This window comes from Myotis myotis, unplaced genomic scaffold, assembly GCF_014108235.1.
Source record: "Myotis myotis isolate mMyoMyo1 unplaced genomic scaffold, mMyoMyo1.p scaffold_m19_p_12, whole genome shotgun sequence".
Lineage (NCBI taxonomy): Eukaryota > Metazoa > Chordata > Mammalia > Chiroptera > Vespertilionidae > Myotis > Myotis myotis.
The window spans coordinates 42,961,526-42,983,504 of record NW_023416316.1 but is presented as its reverse complement, the minus strand read 5'-3'; the positions used below and the strand labels follow the sequence as shown (position 1 = coordinate 42,983,504).

The 21,979-nt window shown below is 41.5% G+C and overlaps 1 protein-coding gene across 1 annotated transcript in view; it reads left to right on the top strand.

The window, feature by feature from the left end:
• The window catches only part of PGM5 (phosphoglucomutase 5), a 164,480-nt gene that overhangs the window by 133,957 nt on the left and 8,544 nt on the right, over window positions 1–21,979 (top strand). The window contains exon 10 of the mRNA XM_036330916.1: window positions 3,722–3,856. Within this exon, the coding sequence (XP_036186809.1) occupies window positions 3,722–3,856 (135 nt within the window). The remainder of the gene's footprint in view (window positions 1–3,721; window positions 3,857–21,979) is intronic.

Sequence of the window (21,979 nt, the reverse complement as noted above, 5' to 3'; positions counted from 1 at the left end):
CAGGAGTAAATTGATTTGTGCCAAATATATATACAGGTAAATCTGTGGCTAGGTAGACTATCTGGGGGAATGGATGGATTGGATACCCTTAACCCCTAGAATGCCGGGGAGCGCAATCGCACTCCTCCTGTCTTTCGCCAGAAGTGCTGGGAGCGCTATCGCGTTCCTCCTGCAGTGTCACTATTAGATTCTAGTAGTTCACTCTTTATTGACAGATGGCACCTAAGTGCAGATTACTTATGATGCCGAATGTTTGTAGTTCTAAAATTGACCACTGGCATTTATCTGCCTAATTTTTTACAGGTACTATGATTTTATGAAGTTTACTCAGATTTTGTAGCCCTAAAGCAGGGGTCCTCAAACTACGCCCGTGGGCCACATGCGGCCCGCCGAAAACATTTATCCGGCCCGCGGGTGTTTTTGCCGCCGCCGCTGTGTGCATAGGAATTTGTTCATAGTTTTTTTTTAAACTATAGTCCGGCCCTCCAACGGTCTGAGGGACAGTGAACTGGCCCCCTGTTTAAAAAGTTTGAGGACCTCTGCCCTAAAGCTTTGAAATGGCATCCAGTTCTAAGTCTGCTTTTTTAGTGATGATGATATTGCTAAATATGTCAATTCTTGCTGTGAAGATGACGATTTTGTAGAAGATATTGGAGAAGAGTGTCCCTCTATTTTAACACTATATGTTTGGTTCAAATTTTTTTTTTCTACTAGTATTTTATAATACAATCAGCAAACAATATATGTCAAAGATGAAAACAAATGTAGTCAAAGTTTCCTTAAGTTTTTGAATATGTAACTTCATTTACTTGCGATTCATAAATTTTTTTTCCTAAATTGCTGTAAAATCAGCAAAAATGCCTTGGCAATTTTAGCATAGTTCCCAGGATATTGGTTGGCACTCAAAGTGTTAAAAACAGTCTTCATAATTTTTCTCTACTGGGATTTTATAAGGTAGATGGTCTTTTTTTTTTTTCTTTTTTTTTTTTTCCAGTTTTCTGGGGTGAGAGTGAAGGGCAAGTATTCTGTGTTGTAGCTAATTTTATGGTTCATACCAGGGGTCAGCAAACATTTTCTTAAAGGCCAGATAGTAAATATTTTATCCCTTGTGGGCCAGATGGTAGCTGTCATAACTGTTCAGCTCTATGGTTGTAACACAAAAGGAGCCATAGACAATACATAAATGAGTGGAAATGGCTGTGTTCCAATAAAACTTGATTTACAAAAACAGGTGCCAGGCCAAATTTGGCTAACAAACTGTATTGCCAATTCCTGGTTTAACATTGAGAAAAAAAAAAAAAGCAATTATATTATTGCTATTCTTTTGTTGGAATTACAAAATGTTTAAAAACTCGACAAGCCTTGGTCAGTAAAGTAGGTTTGACTTCATAATTTAATTGATAGTAGGTAAGATATATGCTGGAGAGAGCATGGCTCATGTTCAAGATTCAAATTCATTACATTCATTGAAGGAACATGTGGACCCCAAAGCAATCCAATATAACTAGTCACACATCACAGTGACACTCAACAGACATGGAACTAGACTTGTTGCAGCACAAAACTGGGCTGGGTCTAAACATTTTTTATTTCATGTGAAGAAGGAGAATTGTGTTTCTCACCTGGAGGTCTCACAAAGCAACATGCATTCTCTATTAAGATCTCCTGGTTGGTCCCTTAGGAAAGAGAATGTTGGATTCTATCCAGTAGGTGTGTGCTATTTACTCATTCATCATCTTTTCAAGTGCAAAATCTATTCCAGGCTACCAGATGTAGATTCTAACAAGTCTTCTGTGAGCACAGCCAATAATACAGCTGCCCTTAGGAAAAAATAATAATTTCACTGTAAAAAGGCTTAGTTACGAGCAGATAATGCATGTTGATGGTTTGCTGTGATCTGAATTTTTTAATACCTCCCACTGGCCATAAACTAATCTGAGGGGTACATTGTGTAATGGGAGCTACCTTAAAGGGATAATTCTGGGAGGTCATCAGAAGAGGTGGCCTCAAGTGATTTGGAATCCAAAGCAGTGGGTGACTTAGGTCTCCAGCCTTAGATACTGCTTTAACTAGTTTATGGATAACCCGTGGTCCTGAACAATGAATTATGAACTCACACATGCCATAGGTAGTGACAGTGAGAAAGTAAGCCTTAGACAGACAGCTTCAGAAGAGTTTGTAAAATCATGGAATACATTTTTGAAACCCTTGGGTCTTCATTGTCAGTTTGAGCATAATTTGATATATCATTCTTTCTGGATAGTCAGGAATGGTTCCTTTTGCTCCATTTAGAATTTCCTAACTATTCACGTATCTAGCAGCATACAGTGGTTAAGAAAATGGTTTCTGTTCATTGTAATCACTACCCTAGGCCTATAGAGAACAAGTACTGTGTCTTTATCTTTATCTTCTCAGGCATTGTCCTGTACCTGATCCCTAAGGGCCACTCAAAAATGGTTGCCCAGTGAATGAATCCTCGCTAATATCATCCTGTTTGCAATACTAGCATCATAGAGTGGTGTAGTGAGTTGCCAGGAAGGAAGGTGGCTCCTTTTTGTTGCACAAACTGTGGCAAACCTTGAACTCCTTCAACAGAGACTTAAGGCTTTTTGTTTAGGGGCTGGAATATGCCTATAAGACTTAAAAAGCAGAAAAACATTCATATGGAGTCACAGTGCCTCCCCCCCAACCCCCATAAATATCACCAGATGAGGGTGAGGTAAAGGATATATAGGGCAGGCATGAAATATTTTTAATAATGGCTTATTCTTAACAAGCAAGATTTGAGACCAGAGAAGTTTCAAGTTTAAATTTCTTAGGGAAAATGCCTAATACCAGTCACCTGAGATTTTCACTTTTTCAGAAGTATCAAGTGACCAGACATACTATTTTATTCCCTCCTCTTTCCTCTGTCTCTTGCCAACATGCTTATTAATAACAATGACTTTATCTATTGTCTTAAGAAAACAAATTTCCTTTGGCAGAAGTTACAATATGGTTTTACAGTCATATCTTTAAAATATCCTTGCTACTAATAAGAAAGACATAGAGAATGGGGACATTTTGAGCCAAAACCAATTTAATATTGGGCAGCACTGAGATGCAGCACAGTTTTGTCCCCGCTCCACCCTGGTGGTCAGGTCTTGCCAGTAAGAAGGGGGAGAGAGCCAAGAGAATGGGGATGTGCACAGGAGCTCTCAAAACCCAGCTGGGGCTCTAGCCCTGAGCATTTTATTGTAGGGTTCCCCTGCTACCAGAGGAATGTGGGACCAAGGAAAGAAACAAAGATGAATTTAAAGCAAAGCCTAACTCACATGGGTAGTTTGTCTTACTGTAATATATAAATTGCCCAACTCCATTGCATCTAGGTTTATAAGGGGTGAACTTTGGCCCCAGGACATTGAGTATCTTTTCCTCCTTATTACCTCCACCCACATCACAAGACCAAGGAAACCTGAGCATCTGTTTTGCTCCTGACCCTCCCCTAGCATTAACCACAAGGCAACATAAATAGAATAAAGAGATTAATGGATAATTTTAAGTAGCCGCTAGGTTCACGTCATACTCCCGCTTGGGTTAGTGTTGAGAGTCAATTATAAGTTGTCATGACCCTGAGTATCTTTAGATTATAGAAATATGCGGATCTCCAAAGTAGATATTAATTACTCTTACCTGTGTATTCATCTGTTCACTGATCCGTTCTGACTGTTCTTGGTCGCAGGGCCTGAGGATCATTTTCTCTGATGCATCACGGCTCATCTTCCGGCTCAGTTCCTCCAGTGGCATGCGGGCCACCATCAGACTGTATGCAGAGAGCTATGAGAGGGATCCCAGCGGTCATGACCAGGAGCCACAGGTACCAAAACAGAGCTGTGCTCCCAGCACTGTGTGTTTCACTGCTTCTGGCAAATTCTGGGAGCTCCTATATGCCTTTAGTGGGAATGATTATATTCTGGAAAGTAAATTTCATATTGATACTTCCAGCTGAAGGACAAACTTAGAGTGACTACAAGCAAATTTAATTCATTCATCGCAGTGTTTGCAACAGAACAATTGTCCTCCAGCATCTATGAGACTAGCATTTCTCAAATGACTTGCCTCTCTTGATTGCTCTGCATTTTGTTAATTGGGGTGACATCAGGAAGAGGCACCTTGTATAGATAAGGAAATTTCGAGTTAGAGTCAAACTGGTCAAACTACGCAGAGCCTTGACTATGCTCATGTAAATTATGAGTCTTTGGGTGTTTGGAAAACTCTGGGTTGAACCATGACCTTGAAGTGCCAATATAGATGCTACTCTAGGCTTCCTCTCTGAGATTGCTGCCCAGCCTAGCATGCAAGGAGGGACTATGGCTGGCCTGAATTTAAAGTCAAGGGAAGACACTAACAAGGCTAAGCCAACCAGTGTTTGGCAAAGCCTCCTTAATAAGTCACTTAGAAAAAGAATAAATAGCACAAGCATAAGCCATTCCACTCCCTTATTCATTCAAGCTCCAGGCAACATTAATTAATACCAGTAAGGACCCACTATAATGTTGGGTACTTCCAGCTACACTGTTTGCTGCCCCCTCCCTCTTGGTCTTTACTTCAACCTGGGTTTTGAAGCAAGGTCTTTGATAATTTCTTGAGATGAAAACATTGGCTCCATCTGCAATGCTGCTTTTCTGAAGAAGAGAAGTAAAGAAAATGTCACTGCTTCTCATTTTACAGTTGCTCAGAATTTCCAGTGATAATTGGCATAGCTGTTCCCTGGATGGAAAAGATGCCAGGGAATGTTTTCTTTCTTTAGTGGGTTTTTTCATGACACTTTTCTTTGGAGAGGCTCAAGGAACTTTGGGAAAAGGGTACCATACATAGATCCTTACACCTGACCCTGCAAGGAGCAGATCTCCCTGGAGTAATATGATCTCAGGTGGGGAAGTAGAGGCCTAGGAGGTGGTTATCAGAGTCACTGAGAGCATGAAGGGGCAGAGCCAGCATCATGTCCTTAGTCCTTCTCCCTCAGGGTCACAGGCTCCCCATGCAGGGATGGGTCTCATTCTGCCAACATGATTTGTTAGTGAGTAAATTTCACCCAGGATAGTACAAAATCATGCAAAAATTGGAGGCTCACCCTACCTTTCTATATAAAACTCTCATCTATATCTCATGTTTGGGAAACAAGATTAAAACAAAGATTTGAATGTTCAGAGCTTCGTACAGGGTGAGGAATGATATTCCTGGCCTCACCAGCTCTGAGTCACTCAGACTCAGGGCTATTTTTTCTCAACATTCTTTTCCCTATTTGCACGTAGTAAGTGGTTATGATATTTGCTTATTTTTACTTAACTTCTTCACTGGCTGCAGGAGTATCTTTATAATGTCTAGAGGCCATTAGGCATGTGTGAAAACAATCCTATACACACATTTTCCTCTACCCTTCTAAGTTTTTCTGGATGGTCTAACAATGAAATTGACATGAGACAGATTAGCAAGAGAGAAAAAAAAGTTAGTTTAATAATGTGTAGACCTCCTATATACATGGGATAGACCCGGAAAACTGAGTAACTCTCTGAAATGGCAGAAGCTACCACCTTAAATAATGTTGCCAGTTTATAAGACAAAAGATTTTGATGGTGGGGGATTGTGGGAGGCACCAGAAAAAAAGCCGAGTAAACAAGGGTAAGGTTATTGTGCAGATCTCAGTCCTTGGCTCTCCAGTGATAAGAGTTTCTAGAGTTAAGGTCATCCCCCTCTTTTCAGTAAAGTGAGGGAGACATCCTTACAAATAGAAATTTCCCTTATACATGTCTCTTACTACAGGGTAACCTACACTCAGTTTTTAGAGCTTTTCCTATGTCTGCAATTTCTTAAAAATAAACAACCTAAAATAATCCATATGCAAAGAGACATATTTTGGGGTGGCAAATGTGCTCTCCTACAAGTCTCTCTCTGAGATGGTTCACAAAAGCTAAGGGGTGCCCCCTTTTTTAATGCTTCCTTTGAAGCCGAAGCTTCCATGGGCCTGCTGCTGGAGGGCTGTGTGTTAAGTATGCTCAGGGCCTGGGGCAGGCTGCCCCCAAATATCCCACAATGGCATAGTGATTACTTTGAATTAAAGTTACTGGACCAGCAACCTGTGCAGGAAGGGCATGTTGACCCTCCCTGGTCTCCTAGAATGCAGGGAATAAATCTCCCCTGTAAAAGGTGTCCTCCTTGATCCAAGGGGGTGAAGAGAGACACCCATATCGATAGAGTTAAGGAATCTAGAGCCTAGAAGCCTGTGTAAGGCTTATTTTGTCTAATTTACTACCCAGACCTTTTTTTCTGTTTAGATTCCTTGCAAATGAACATCCAAAACTAAGTTTCTTTGTCCTGTCAAATGTTCACAAATTTATTGTTTCTTTGTCTAAAAAATGACACAAAGGTGGGCTGGTTCATCATTTCTCTGAGTATTATTTATGCTCGCCTATATGCACACATTAAGTTGGTTTTTCTTCTGTTTATCTGGTCTTTTTCAATTCTATTATTAGTGGAGTCATCAGAACTCAAGAAGGGTAGAAGGGAGAACTTCCCCCTCCCCTACAGTATATGTACTTCAGTCTGTGGGTAAAGTCACCATTGCTGTATATTTTGAGTGGTTGGGGGACCCTTTCCTTGACACTGTTCTTCTGATTGCTGATATTCTCTCCCTTTGTAATCATAAGCAAGGGTTTTCCCTGACCTGGGTAGGTGGGCCTCACAGTGTTTAGCATAGGGCCTAGATGAAAATGTTATGTTAAAATAGAACTTCTTATTAAAATACCACACATCACTGACTCACCAACTTAAGCCCTATTGCCTAGTACATTTAAATCAAGATGTAACTTGAATATTTTTAAACCTTACATCTAAAACCCTAAGGAAAGGGAGAAGATTCTCTCAGTAGGCCCACCTGTCTCAATTACTGCGGCCCTTGGACCATGGAGGGCCTCCTAACAGCATTGCTTTCCAGGACCATCTGCTTCTGCCTTACAAGATCTCTGGAAAGAAAGGCCTTTGGTTAACTGTTAACAGAGATAAAAAATAAGGCATTCTCCTGAAGTTGCAAGTGTTATTACTGACCCAGGGCCTGACAGGGAAACCAGCTTACGTCGCTTTCTCAGCCACAGAGAAAAACCTCTTCCGCCTTTCTCATTTTTTCTGATTGGCAGCCCAGAAAACAGAGAACAAATAGCCACCTCGCCCACCCCACACTGGCACCTGTACTCAGACACCAGTTAAAGTACCTCTGTACCTGGCAGAGATTCCATTGATAATCTCATTCCAATTCACAGATTTTTTTAATGCTTTATCCCTTCTAACACGGTGCCCATCTACATTCAAGCTATTTAGCAAGAAGACTGGAAAGTTCCCTTCAACTGGCTTTGTTAGCATCTGGCTATTTTACTTTGAGGTGGGATAGTTACTTTTCCTGACATTTTACACACATGTGAACAGAACTTGCTTGGAACATTTATACTGTGGTTGACTCGTGATAGTATTCATAACTATTCCACTGATGCAACTAGGAATACTTGTGATGCAATCTTCATGCACATAAGTTTCTTTTCCCACTTACAGATTTACCATTTTGGGTCTGTTAGTATAACAGTGATTATACTATTTGTTTTAAGTTATTCTAAATTAGCTACATTCAAGAATATATATATTAAAATTTTTTTAAATTAAATCTTTATTGTTGAAAGTATTACATATGTCCCCTTCCCACCCCCCTCAGTGACCTCCTCCAGCCCTCCCCAGCCCCCCATTTCAGGCCTTCACCACCCTATTGCCTGTGTCCATGGGTTATGGATATATGCATGCAAGTTCTTTGGTTGATCTCTCCTCACCCACCCACCTCTGCCTTCCCTCTGAGGTTTGACAGTCTGTTCCATGCTTCTATGTCTCTGGATCTATTTTGTTCATTAGATTGCACATTTTAAAGAAAATTCTATCTATATGCACTTGGGAATTGGTGGTGAAAGGAAGGAGTTTGGGAGGCTCTTGATAAGATGAGAAGGTGCTTGCTTTGCCCTCACTGTGTCCTTAGTAAATCAGGAAGGAAAGCTCCCAAGGCCCATTTCTCAAAGAGCATGTAGTTTGACAAAGACTAGATTACTTTAATGTCACTGACAATCAGTAGGCCTTTAACGAGCCCTCAAACCAGCTGGTAATAATTTAGAAAAAGGGATGAGCCAAAAGGATTTAAATTTCCAGGTAACCAGAAACAGTCAGTTGTTTCCATTTTCTTTCCCACCAGGTTTATTAGCAGGGCTGCTAAAATGTCTTATTTTATATATGTTTTTATTGATTTCAGAGAGGCAGGTAGGAGGGAGAGATAGAAACATCAATGATGAGAATCATTGATCAGCTGCCTCCTGCACGCCCCCTACTGGGGATCAAGCCTGCAACCTGGGCATGTGCCCTGTCTGGGAATTGAACTCTGACCTCCTGGTTCATAGGTTGACCAATGCGCAACCACTGAGCAACACAGGACGGGCCAGAAAACAGAACAAATAGCCACCTCGCCCACCCCACACTGGCACCTGTACTCAGACACCAGTTAAAGTACCTCTGTACCTGGCAGAGATTCCATTGATAATCTCATTCCAATTCAACAGATTTTTTTTTAATGCTTTATCCCCTCTAACACAATGCCCATCTACGTTCAAGTTATTTAGCAAGAAGACTAGAAAGTTCCCTTCAACTGGCTTTGTTAGTATCTGTTTTAATTAAGCCAACAAACATATTCACCTTCTTTCCTTGTCCCTTTCAACCTGTGGGTGGAGTGGCTAATGAACAATAAAGGAGTCTAAAGGAAAAGGAAGAAGAAGTTTTGTTAAGGGCTGGGATAATCACAGACTGATAACCAGCTCCTGGCTAATCAACAGTTGGCTTAGGTACTTTAATTGCAGAATATAATTGCACCCAACCCCACCCCCAAATCAGGAAGGAGCCTGATTTTTCCCAACCTTTTTTCGCACTGAGGCAGTGGTTCTCAACCTTCTGGCCCTTTAAATACAGTTCCTCATGTTGTGACCCAACCATAAAATTATTTTCGTTGCTACTTCATAACTGTAATGTTGCTACTGTTAAGAATTGTCATGTAAATATCTGATATGCAGGATGGTCTTAGGCGACCCTGTGAAAGGGTTGTTCAACCGCCAAAGGGGTCGCGACCCACAGGTTGAGAACCGCTGCACTGTGGGCCTTGATGTGTGTATTTCTCATAAGCTGCACATCAAAGTCTTTAAGGACTAATATCTAAGCACCAGGAGTCCCTCTATATTGGATTCATCTATCAAAGCAAAGGCCATCTGTTATTTTGCCCAACCTGTTCTTAGTATGACTTTATAGCCCAGAAATATAAAGTACAGAGCCATTTTGTGTTATGTTCGGAGACCATATCATTTATCATCTAAATCAGGATACTTTTAAGAGTGAAAGGGGCACTAATAATTATAGTAAGACCCTCCCCAATAAACCAGGGCAAATGGTTACTCTAGTTACATGCCTTTGTGCTATCTTAGATCTGCATGTCTCTTTAGAGAGGGGTTTCCAGAAGCACTACTAACATAAGCCTTGTAGCACAGAGGGAACATGTAGGAGTGAAGAATTAGATCTGTGGTTCTAACCCAGATTGTACACCAGAATGACTTGGGTGGCTAGTAAAAACACACAGGCCTGGGCCCCACTCCCAGGCATTGTACTTTATTGTTCCATGGTAGAGCCTGTATTTTTAAAGCACTTCCCAGGTGATTCAAATTAGAGAAGGGCCTCTAAACTTTAAGTCTTCCTTAAAACTTTAAGCCTGAGGGAAGTCGGAGAGTCTGCATTTCTCACAAGTGCTCCGGTGAGATTGTGTTGCTGGTCTAAGAGTCACACTTTGAATAGCGGAGAGTTATACGAACTGTGAAACCTTAATAGCAGGACCTTGACTTCTTTAAAATCATAAAAAGGGCAACACCTGTTTTTATTGCCCTTCTATGCATGAGCTGCTGGCCTCTAGACCAGTGGTTCTCAACCTTGGCTGCACATTAGAATCACCTGGGAATCTTGTTAAAATCCTGATTTCTGGGCCTCATCCTCCGGCAATTCTATTTCTTTGTTACTAATGTTGTGGCTCCACCCCATAACAAAGAAACAGAATTTCCGGAGGATGAGGCCCAGAAATCAGGATTTTAACAAGATTCCAAGGTGATTCTAATGTGCAGCCAAGGTTGAGAACCACTGCTCTAGACTCACATCTCCAGTTGTCCATTGGACTCCACTTGAATGTCTTCTGGGCATCTTTAACTTGACGTATGCAAAACTGAACTGTCGGTCTCCCAGGATCCTCACCCTTCCTCCTTCCCCCTGCTTCTTTAAGTTCTTCATTTCAGTAATTGACGGCTCCATCCTGTTAGTAGGTTTGGCCAAACACCTAGAATTCATCCATGGAATAATATTCTTTCTCTCATGCCCCATATTCAACAGCAGATCCTACCAACATGACCTTAAAAACACAACCAGGTCTGACCTCCTCTCACCACCTTCATCATTTCTTCATTTCTATGGAGGGCCAAGCCTCTTTTTTCTCCTTTGCATTATTGCACTGGTCTCTTCACTGGTTTCCTTCCTTCCACTCTTGTCCACTCCCTATCCACACCTCGTCTCAGAAGAGCAAGCAGAGTGATATTTTTAAGACATGTTAGATCACCTCATTACTCAGCTCACATCATCCAGGGCTCTTCATCTCACTCAGAAAAGAGCCCAAACCCTTACCATGGCCCCAAATGCTCACTGATCTACCTCCGACTTCATCTCCCACCTCTCATTCCCTTTCCCTCTTCCCTCCAGCCAATGTTCTAGGCTTGATAATTTGCTATCACAGAACCCAGGATAGCTCTTTGCTTATGACTAGTGGTTTATTATTAAGGGTACAACCCAGGAACAGCCTAATGGAAGAAATGCATGGGGCAAGGGTGTTTACAGCTTCCATGCCCTCTCCTGGCCTACCACTGTCCCAGCAGAGGTTTAATTATGTAGGAATGATTAATTAATTCATTGAACTCTACTGCCAGCCCTTCTCCCCTTATTCCTGGTTGGTTCCTCTGATTATAGCTATCAATGTAGGGGTCCACAAAGAGTTACCTCAGGAGCATAAGCTTAGGTATGGTTGAAAGGGTCTTATTATGAATAACAAAAGGCATTCCTATCCCTCGGGAAATTTAAAGGATTTTGGGAGCTCTGTGCCAGGAACTAGAGACAAAGATCAAATGTATTTTTTATTATACCACACTTAATAAGTGTGGGTAAATGTGTTTTGAAAACAACCAGTTTTCTCTCCCTTAATTTGAATTATCAATGAATATGCTTTTAAAATGATTAAAATAATGTTCTAAATACATATTGGTTATATTTTATAATTAATGGGACATCTAAAGTGACTAGGAGAATAAAATTAGAAATTGAAATAATATGTGTGATATAGAAGAGTTGGAAACAGTGGAATTCAGAAGCGACATGTAAATAGACTGTTAGACATTCAATTTTCATGACAATATGAAAAAGTATGTATGTATGTATATTATGTATATGTGTGTATATATACATACACACATATACATGGTTTTGGAAACATACTAGATAAATATGTAACAAAAACATTATGTTGTTATTTAAAAAAACCTGCATAGGAATGTATTAATAACCATATATGCAAGGACAATCATGAGGAAATACATCATTTTATTTTACTTCTCAGAGTTTGATCTGTGTTGCTGTAATTTGGAAATATCATGGAGGGTGAAGTAATATAGAGAGAGTTTAGAAAAGAAATAAATGGTTAAAGAGTTGAGATGTAAATGCTATGGTCAAGTTCATAGCTGGCTCATTTTGCATGTAAGAGAGGCGTTGCCTGAGGTCTTCAGGAATGTAAAAACTAATATGAGGCAGAGAAAGATGACCAGTTGTTCTCCACAACTAATGAATATGTAATTTCAGTAAATAAACTCAAGCTGAACTGTAAGGGACTCAGATTGACTATTAGAACAATTTCAACTGTGAGGATGCCTGCCCAATTGAGGTGGCTGGCTTTCTAGACCACATAGGTTTAGATGATTTTAAATATGGGCAAGGGTGGAAAGGAACTGAGCAAGATAACATCAGCCTCTTTTAAAAAAGAAACAAGTTGTGGTCAGGTGGGTTAGATTTCCCTCTAGTGGCATAGAAAGGAATTTAGTACAGCTTGGAGCTGAATTACAGTTGAGAAAGAAGCAAAGATGTATAGGTTTTCTGTTTCTACTCATTTAGGTACACTACCCCCTGGAAAATCAAAATGGTAAACAGTCCTTCTTTCCCTCCCTTCAATATTGAAATGTGGATCAGGCTGTGTTACTGTGGATGGTGCTTTCCCTGGGACTGAGAGCAACACTCCCTTGGGCTGGGAATGTGGCAGGTGTTTCACAGGCTGATGACTCCCAGTCCAGGGCTGCTGAGGGTGTGGAAGACAGTGGGACTTTGACCCGTGCTGGGTCTGAACTCTCTTCAGGGTACTGAGTGTGTGCTGGTTCAGGGTAGGGACATTCTAGGACTTGTGGGAAAGCGTGTGCCTTGATGACAGAGACTTTAAACTACTCATGTCAGTCCCACCATAGGTGCCTATTTTTGGAAGTATGCACAAAACAGACCTTTATGCCAAATCTTCAAAGATTATCTTGGCCGTGCCAATTTCTCCCAAGAGCCTAGTGGCCTTAGAAGGCAGAAGAGCTAAACATTGTGCCTTGATCCTGGCTTTGGCTCAATTGTGGATTAAGGTTTAGAGACCTGAAGCTCTGAAAAAATTATATTTCCCCTCCCCACTTCCCCACCTGTATTCAAAATAAAAACAACACTAGCTTTAAAAATAAATGTAAGGAAATTTTACAAAATGTCATCCCCCCCCCCCCCTCTTATAATGGTATTCATTTTGGTGCCTCTGCTTTGCTGTGTCCAGAGCACATGCTTAACTAGCTACTGGTTAACCTGACACTGTTTAAGTCCACAAATCAGAGTCTTGCTGGATCTTGTTTACTCAGCCTGAAAAGGGAGCATGAATGAATTTGCCTTCATCACACAAATACAGAGGGTCATGGGCCATAACTTCTCTCGCCAGATGAATGGGTTTGACAGGCTGTGGCCAGCATAATCTGGCTTTCCCAGCATCCTCTTTGTTCCAACACAGATGCACAATACAACCAAGTTTCCATGCCTTCCAGCACAAAGGTACACCAGCTCGTGAGTTGGTGGAGAGTTATGTTTCTTAGAAGCAGTGCCCTTCTTTGGCGGATAGTAAATCATTTGCTTTGCTCATAAATTATGGTGTATGTTGGTGAATGAATACTGATGGTGAATCTGGAGATGGCCTGTGATCTTCAGAAGAAGGCTTGGGACTATGCCATCAAGTAACACAAGAGAAGGAAGGGCCTAGGCTCCCTACCATGGCCTCACTGTTTTTTCCTGGGGAACACAGGATCCAGGCAGTTGAGGGGAGGATGTGGCTGTTTTAGCTCCACTGTCTGCTGCTCTTGGCTGATTTTTTAATTGTTTTTTTTTGTTTTTGTTTTCGTTTTTGTTGAGAGAGAGAGAGAGAGAGAGAGAGAGAGAGAGAGAGAGAGAGAGACATCAATTTTTGTTGTTCCACTTATTTATGCATTTATTGGTTGATTCTTGTGTGTGCCCTGACCTGGAATTGAACCGCCAACCTTGGTGTATTGGGATGATGCTCTAACCAACTGAGTTATCCAGCTCTAGGCTGATTTTAATTTTGACACTCTAATTCTGGAATGAGAAACCCTACTTAAGATGCAGGTGAGGAAGTTCCCCATCCTTAGTTTTTGCCTCCCAGGAAACCTGGGAGGTGTGATAAACTCCAGAACAGCATCATCTCCATACCAGAATACCTTAGGGCAGGAGGGAAAGCAATAAAAGTTTATGAAATTCTTGTTTTATGAGGGCTTTTTGTTTCCTTTGAGCATTTTTTGTTGGTACAAATCATCATGTGAGGCATTGCTTGGTAGGTTGTATCCTCTGTCTTCCAAACTTAATGATAGGGGACTGGGAAGTAAATAAGGTTATGAGAGTGTTTTAGAATGTAGGTTTTATTAGTGTTCAAGTATAGTGAGGCCAATCAATTAGGAGACAATTGCCATTGAAAAGATAACGCGTTACTCACTGTTCCCAAGAGGAGGGGACAGGCCACACCATACCCTGCAGGGCCACACAGGGAAGCCCCAGGATCCCTTATGATGCAGAAGTGGGGGGAAATGTGGTTCCTGTGGGAAGAAAGGGCGAGGCAGGAGAAGAAGCGACTGGCTAGTTTGAGTAATTTCAGCAGGCTCTGGGACATAGGGACCAGCCTTTGTTGTCTGGTATTTGGCCCTGGGGTGATGAGAGCTGGTGGACAGTGGCCTGAGAGTGAGAGCTCAATAAAGGGGGTGTTTGGTGTTTGCCTTAGTCCCTCTGCATATAAAAGGTGTGCTCCCAGAAATTAGCTAGCCTTGGAAGGTCCCTAAGTGTCAGCTCATCTTAATAAAAGACATGCTTAATGCGAAACGACAAAGACAAAACCATGGTCACTTTTTCAGGTGGATAAAATTATTTGGCACCAAAATTTTGTTTTGTCATCTACCATTGAGACTAAATGGTCCACTGTTCAAAGGTTGGGCTTTAGACTCATATATCTTTGGTGTTGAGACTCAGTTCTACCGTTTTTCAACTCTACAACCTTGTGCAACTTAATTTCTGTAAGCTTCAGTGCTTTCTCAGTCAAATGGGAGTACAACTGGATCTATGGGAGATGTCCCAACAGAACTGGCAGCTGTGATGTTACTCTTTTTTTTTTTTTTAAATATATTTTATTGATTTTTTACAGAGAAGAAGGGAGAGAGATAGAGAGCCAGAAACATCGATCAGCTGCCTCCTGCACATCCCCTACTGGGGATGTGCCTGCAACCCAGGTACATGCCCTTGACTGGAATCGAACCTGGGACCTTTCAGTCCGCAAGCTGACTCTCTATCCACTGAGCCAAACCGGTTTTGGCACTCTTAAAAAGGGTGCCAGGGCCCTGTGACATGGTGTCTTATATATATATCACACTGTATTAAAAGGTTCAGAAATAAAGTCGAGAGTCTCTGTCTCTCCATTCTCCTCTCTTTCTTACTCTTCCCATCTTTAGAATCCTTACATCAATGGAGCTTGTGGGACAAATTTTCTCTCCTCCTAGCTTGAAGCAAGAGGGACTGAGATGGAGTTGTTCATTAATTTTATTTTATTGAAGGTAATGTGCAATTGAAGGTTGGTTGTTTCCAGCTAATTTTCCAGAAAGGATTTAAAGACTAAAGTGGCTGTGAGACAAAAGGTAGGCTTACTGAAGATACCTGAAGTCTCTGTTGTTGGTTATGAGGCATGTGCATGCTGACTTCAAAGTGTTAAATGCAAAAAAGTAGTCCCGTGGAATAGGTATTAGCAAGCTTCTTTATGTAAAGGGCCAGATAGTAAATACTTTAAGTTTTCTAGCTATCTTAGTTTGCCAGGGCTTATGTAACTAACTGTCACAGACTGGGTGGTGCAAAGAGAAATTCATTGTCTCACAGTTTCTGGAAGCTGAAAGTCCAAGATCAAGGTGTTGGCAGGTGGATTTCTTGTAAGGGAGGTGAAGGAATGATCTGTTCCAGGCCTCTCTTCTTGGTTTATAGATAGCTGTCTTCTACCTATCTCTTTACATCATCTTCCCTCTATGTGGTCCTGTGTTCAATTCTTTTTCTTCTTATTCAATTAGGGGTCACCCTAATGACCTCATTTTAACTTGGTTGCCTCGGTAAAGACTATCTCCCAAGGTCACATTCTGAGGTACTGGAGGTTAGAACTTCAATATAGGAATTTGCAGGGTGGGGACACAATTTAACCATGACACTAGCCATATGGTCTGTGTTAGAACTTCTCATCTACCATTGTAGGTTCATCCTTGGACGCAATGGCCACATCACCTGGATGCTTTTTAGAAATGCAGAATCTCAGTCCCCACCCCAAACCTGCTAAATCAGATCCTACATTTAAACAAGATCTCCAGGTGATCTTTGTGCACATTCAAGTGTGAGAGTTCCTGCTATGATAGCCTTTGGATCATTATTTCTACCTCTGCTTAGCAGGACTGACTCCCCCCTGTGCCCCACCTGAACCTCCCAAGAGCCATTTAAATCCTTCTAATGCCAAACTGCTACAGAGCATTTATAGGAGTGACTGGCCTCTGCGATTCTCCCCTTCTGGAAAATTATAGAAAGTGCAGAAGATAACCCAGAAAAAATGTCTCAAGACCTTTGAATACCTGCTTTCTGCTTGCCAGAATAATGAATAAAAAAGGGAAGCAAGAAAATCAGATTCACTTTGCATCTCCATAGAAACCCTACCTCAGTATCAACTCTGTAGTGTTAGACTGTTTCCTTCTCACAATTATACGAATCAAGCTGAGAGGTTCAAAATAACCCAGGGATAAAGTAAAGTTCTATTTTAAAATTGAATTTATTGGGATGACATTTGTTAATAAAATTATATAGGTTTCAGGTGTGCAATTTTATAACATACTAGAGGCCTGATGCACAAAAATTTGTGTACTTGGGGGGGTCCCTCAGCCCAGCCTGTGCCCTCTTGCAGTCTGGGACCCCCTCAGGGGATGTCCACCTGCTGGCTTACGCCCGCTCCCCGGAGGTTCGGCCTAAGCTGGCAGTCAGACATCCCTCTGGCAGCCCGGGAGCCCTCGGGGTATGGCCACTTGCCAGCGGGGAGCAGGCCTAAGCTGCAGTCGGAAATCCTTAGCGCTGCTGAGGAGGCGGGAGAGGCTCCCACCACCACCACCACTGTGCTGGCAGCCGGCAGCCTGGCTTGTGGCTGAGCAGAGCTCCCCTTGTGGGAGCACACTGACCACCAGGGAGCAGCTCCTGCATTGAGCGTCTGCCCCCTGGTGGTCAGTGTGTGTCATAGTGACCAATCATTCCCAGTCATTCTGCTGTTAGGGTCAATTTGCATATTACTCTTTTATTATATAGGATCATCTGTATATTGTGTGTTCACCACCCAAAGTCAAGTCTCCTTCCATCACCTTTTATCCCCCCTTTACCCTCTTCTGTCTCCCCCAACCCCACTTTCCCTCTGGTAATACTGATGTCTATGTCTATGAGGTTTTTCTTGCTTAATTCCTTCACTTTTTCCACCAAGCCCCCAAGCTTCTTCCCCTCTGACAGCTGCACTCTGTTCTCAGCATCTATGAGTCTGTTTCTATTTTGTTTGTTAGTTTATTTTGTTCATTAGATTTCACATATAAGTGAACTCATATGGTATTTATCTTTCTCTGACTGACTTATTTCACTTAGTATCATAATCTCCAAGTATTATTTCATTATGTAAATATACCACTGCTATTTTTTCCACTTATCTACTGATGGGCACTTGGGCTGCTTCCAAATTTTGGCTATAATGCTGCAATGAACATAGGGGTGTATATGTTCTATCGAATCAGTGTTTTGGGGTTTTTTTGGCTATATTCCCACAAGTGGCATCACTGGGTCATAAGGCAGTTTCACTTTTAATTTTTTGAGGTAACTCCATAGTGGCTGCACCAATCTGCATTCCCACCAAAAGTGCATGAGGGTTCTCTTTACTCCACATCCTCTCCAACACTGGTTGTTTGTTGATTTATTGATGATAGCCATTCTGACATGTGTGAGGTGATATCTCATTGTGGTTTGAATTTGCATTTCTTTGATGATTAGTGATGTTGAACATATTTACATATGTCTATTGGCCATCTGTACATCCTCTTTGGAAAAGCATCTATTCATGTCCTTTGCCCATTTTTTAATTGGATTGTTTGGTTTTTAGGTGTTGCATTTTATAAGTTCTTTACAAATTTTGAATATTTAGCACCTTATCAGATATATCATTGGGAAATATGTTCTCCCATTCAGTGAGTTGTTTTTTCATTTTGTTGATCATTTCTTTCGCTGTGCAAAAGTGTTTTAGTTTGATATACTCCCATTCATACCATGCTGTTTTGATTATTACTATGGCCTTGTTGTATAGTTTGATATCAAGTATAGTGAATCCTCCAACTTTGTTCTTCTTTCTCAAGATTGCTGTGGCTATTTGGGTCTTTGTGGCTCCATATACATTTTTGGAATATTTGTTCTAATTCTGTGAACTACAGTATAGGTATATTGAAAAGAATTATATTATCTGTATCTTCCACCCTTCCTACCAGTCTTGATGTGGCTTCCTCTGTAAATCCTTGGTTATAAGACTTCTCTTCAGCTTGCCTTCAGTTGGTTATTCAGGTTGATTGCTCTATATTTTAGTTATAATTCCAACTTGGTCCTGGGAGAAGATGAGTCTAACAGCCACCTACCCTGCTGCCGCTTTGTTAAACCTGAATTTGATTTTACCAAGATAGGAAGCCTCACTAAAATTGTGGGTAAACAGTTTAACACTACTAGGCAAAAAGGTTAATAATATACTTAAAATACTTAAGGGTTATATGGCAGTTGTACCTTAAAGGCAAAGTCCACAGAAGAACATGTTCATTTGTCAAAAGTGGAAGAAACTCCCAGTCACTGCACTCATAAGATATATATTAACTGTCCATAAATTCCACGGTTAGTTTTTATATTGCAGGGAAGAATCTCTCTCTGAGTAGAGGGCTCATTTCTATCTTCTTTGTGCCTGGTGTTAATGATTCTCCTGCTCTACTGCCTCTGCTGTATGACCCAGGCAGCCTTCATAGCACAAGTTTTCTTTCCACTTTGCTTCTGCTATTGCTGCTCAGTGTGGCTGCCCTAACTAGCCGTAAGGAATGTGTCCCAAGTGCAATGATGTCTGTTCCTTGTGTTTTCAGCATTATCTTGTCCAACTGCAATCTGATCATATTCCCTCCGGCTACATAGATTGGTCCTGCAAAAGGAAGGCTGGCTTTTCTGAGGCTGAGTATCTCACTGACACAGAGAGATCTTATTTCTGATTGGAGTGGCTTTGGGCTTCTTTCATTCAAAGAAAAAAAATACTTTTGATAGTCTTAATTTTTTTTTTTACTTGAACTTCCATCAGAAAAGATAGTGTGGCTCTTTCCCCCTCCCCATGTGTGAGTCTGTGCTGTGAAATTCCTTCCTCTTCCCCACGTGGGAGTCTGTACTTGTTCTACAATAAATCTCCACCTTTGCTATACCATCTTCCTCCGTTGATTCATTCTTCGACTCCTACAGGCAAAGAATCTGGGGAGCCATCCTGCCCAGCAGAACGCTATGTGTTCCAGTCCAAAAATCATGTATCACTGAATGGGTCTGTAGTAAACAAGTTCCTATACTCTCTGTTCCCCTCTTTGCAAAGTGAAGAAAGCAGCAAACCAAGGCTATGTGCTCACAGGAGAACAAAGCTATGGGATGCTGGGATGCAACTTCTAGATCAGAAACCCATTCATTTGGAGCATCCCTTTGTAAGGATTGGACCATAACAAATCACAGACTGGTCCATATGCAGGTGTCTCTTTGAATTTACCTAATCCTCCAATATCATCCAGTGTATGTACTTCTGCTGAAAGTCCACCACGAACACAAAGAAACTGTTGGTTTAAAAGAGCAGCAAGAGGAAGTCTATCAAAAGCTTCTATACAAGCTTCATAGATGCTTTCTGAATATTTAATTTTACATTTCTGCTTAAAGGTAAAATACTCAGTAAAAAAAAAAAGAAAAGAAAAAATAGTGTGAACTTCATTTTATGGGCAAGGAAGGCAAAGCTGAAATGGTTGTTGTCTATCTACCAAAGGTCAATCTGTTGGGGCTAGAAGGCTGGTTCACTCACTTCCACCTACTATTCTAGCAAGCTAGGCTTCCTGCTTCAATAATAATAATAATAATAATAATAATAATAATAAATAATAATAACAAAAACAGCAACATTCAGTAGCATGTATCATGTGCCTGCCTGTCGATGGGCTAGGCCAGCGGTGGGCAAACTACGGCCCGCGGGCCGGATCCGGCCCGTTTGAAATGAATAAAACTAAAAAAAAAAAAAGACCGTACCCTTTTATGTAATGATGTTTACTTTGAATTTATATTAGTTCACACAAACACTCCATCCATGCTTTTGTTCCGGCCCTCCGATCCAGTTTAAGAACGCATTGTGGCCCTCCAGTCAAAAAGTTTGCCCACCCCTGGGCTAGGCAGAATATTATGCATTTTTGTATGTGTTATATTTAATTCTTATCACCATCTAATGTGATAGATGCTCATCCATCCATATTTTATAAATGAGGAAACTTTGGCCTTGAGAATTGAAATAACCTACTATTTCTAAGTATAGCTGGTATTTGGGCCTAGACCAGAGCCCATAGTCTTAACTAGGGGTTTTACTTGTGCTATCCAAAATATGGGGATGCGCACCCAACTATGAAAGGGCGCCCATTTCAGTCTGACATGCCCAACCCATCTACTAAGACTGTTCTCAAATGCAATTTTGAGTACCACAATTCCAGAGTAGTAGGAAGTGTGGTCTGTCTTTCAGACTTCCTAACCCCATGTATGTCCTCAAATCCCTTCCAAAGGGCTAGTCCTGTCTAAGAGGGCTGCACTCTCTAGGATCTGGAGAATGCCCCAATGCTGCCTGTAACCAGTTGTAGTGGCAGTTGTGGGAAGTGCAGAGAGACTGTTAACCTTTTCCCGGGAGGAGCAGTATTAGCACCCTGGGATGGGCTTCCACCATCTGGCCACTGAGGAGCCCTGCTAGGCCTTGGCACTTCTTCAAGGTGGGAGAGGAAAAGAACTCATCCTCTGGGGGCTTTACTCAGCCAGGAGTTCTCCCTGCCAAATGGGTTGGGGTTTTAGCAACCCTGCTCCTTGTTTTCCTTTGTTTGCACAGCTGCTTTGCCAGGCTCCAGTGTGCCCCTGGGAGGGCTGGGTTGAGAGGAGACAGTTCGTGGATTATAGTTTGTGTCTTAGTCATGGTCAGCTCAGTCCATGCTGAGAATTTGTATCTCAGGAAATAGGATCTCAACCCCTTCACTGCTTCACAGTCTTCAGTCTCCTCATAGTGATAATCTCTATTTCAGAACAAGAGAAAAGGAATGTGCTAGAACTATCTGGAAAAATGTATACTCACTAATATTGATATCTTTTCACTGTTTCTATTACACTGTTGCCACTTCAGTGCTAGCCAATTCAGATGCTCACCTAAACAGGCAGCAAATTCTTGACTGGTGCTAGTTAAATGGGAACTCAGGTGATACTCAGCCCTCTCCAGTTATTGCCCTATTAATAATATATGAGCTTGGAGTTGCCAGATTTCTTGAATTTTCATATGAAGTTTGATTTTTAGGCATTGACAGCAAAATTATTACCAAAAAGAAAAACTGAACCCTGTCTGAAGGACTTCTAGCTTCTAGGAATGGTGGACTACGTGATTCAAACTAACCCTCCCTCTGAAAAGAAAAATGTGAAAGAAATATATAAAAACATTCTTTGAAGAATATCAATGACCAATAGTAACATGAATAGGAAGACAGTTGGAGCTCAGGGAAAATGAGCCTGAGCTCTTTCTGCCCTGCAGCATTGTTCTATCCAGGAAGGCTGCTAAGAATGGCAGCTTTTGGTGAATTACACAAGTGGGGCTTCAGGGTCCTGCTGGTAACCACTATCACACACTGCCCGCTCTAGAGTATGTAAACAACACCTTGTAAGAGTGGTTTCCAGACCAGGGTGTGCATTGGAATCACTTTGGGAGCTTGTCAGGGACACACCATTCCTGCCTGGTCCCTTACTTCATCCTCAGGTAGCAGCCCGCTGACCAATCATTGTTGATGCTTTTCATTCATCTCTAAGGACATGGCTTTCTGACTCAGAAAACCAAGCTGAATCACATTATTGTTCCAAATGTAGGAGCCCGTTTTTAAAAAATGATATGAGGACTGATAACCCAGCT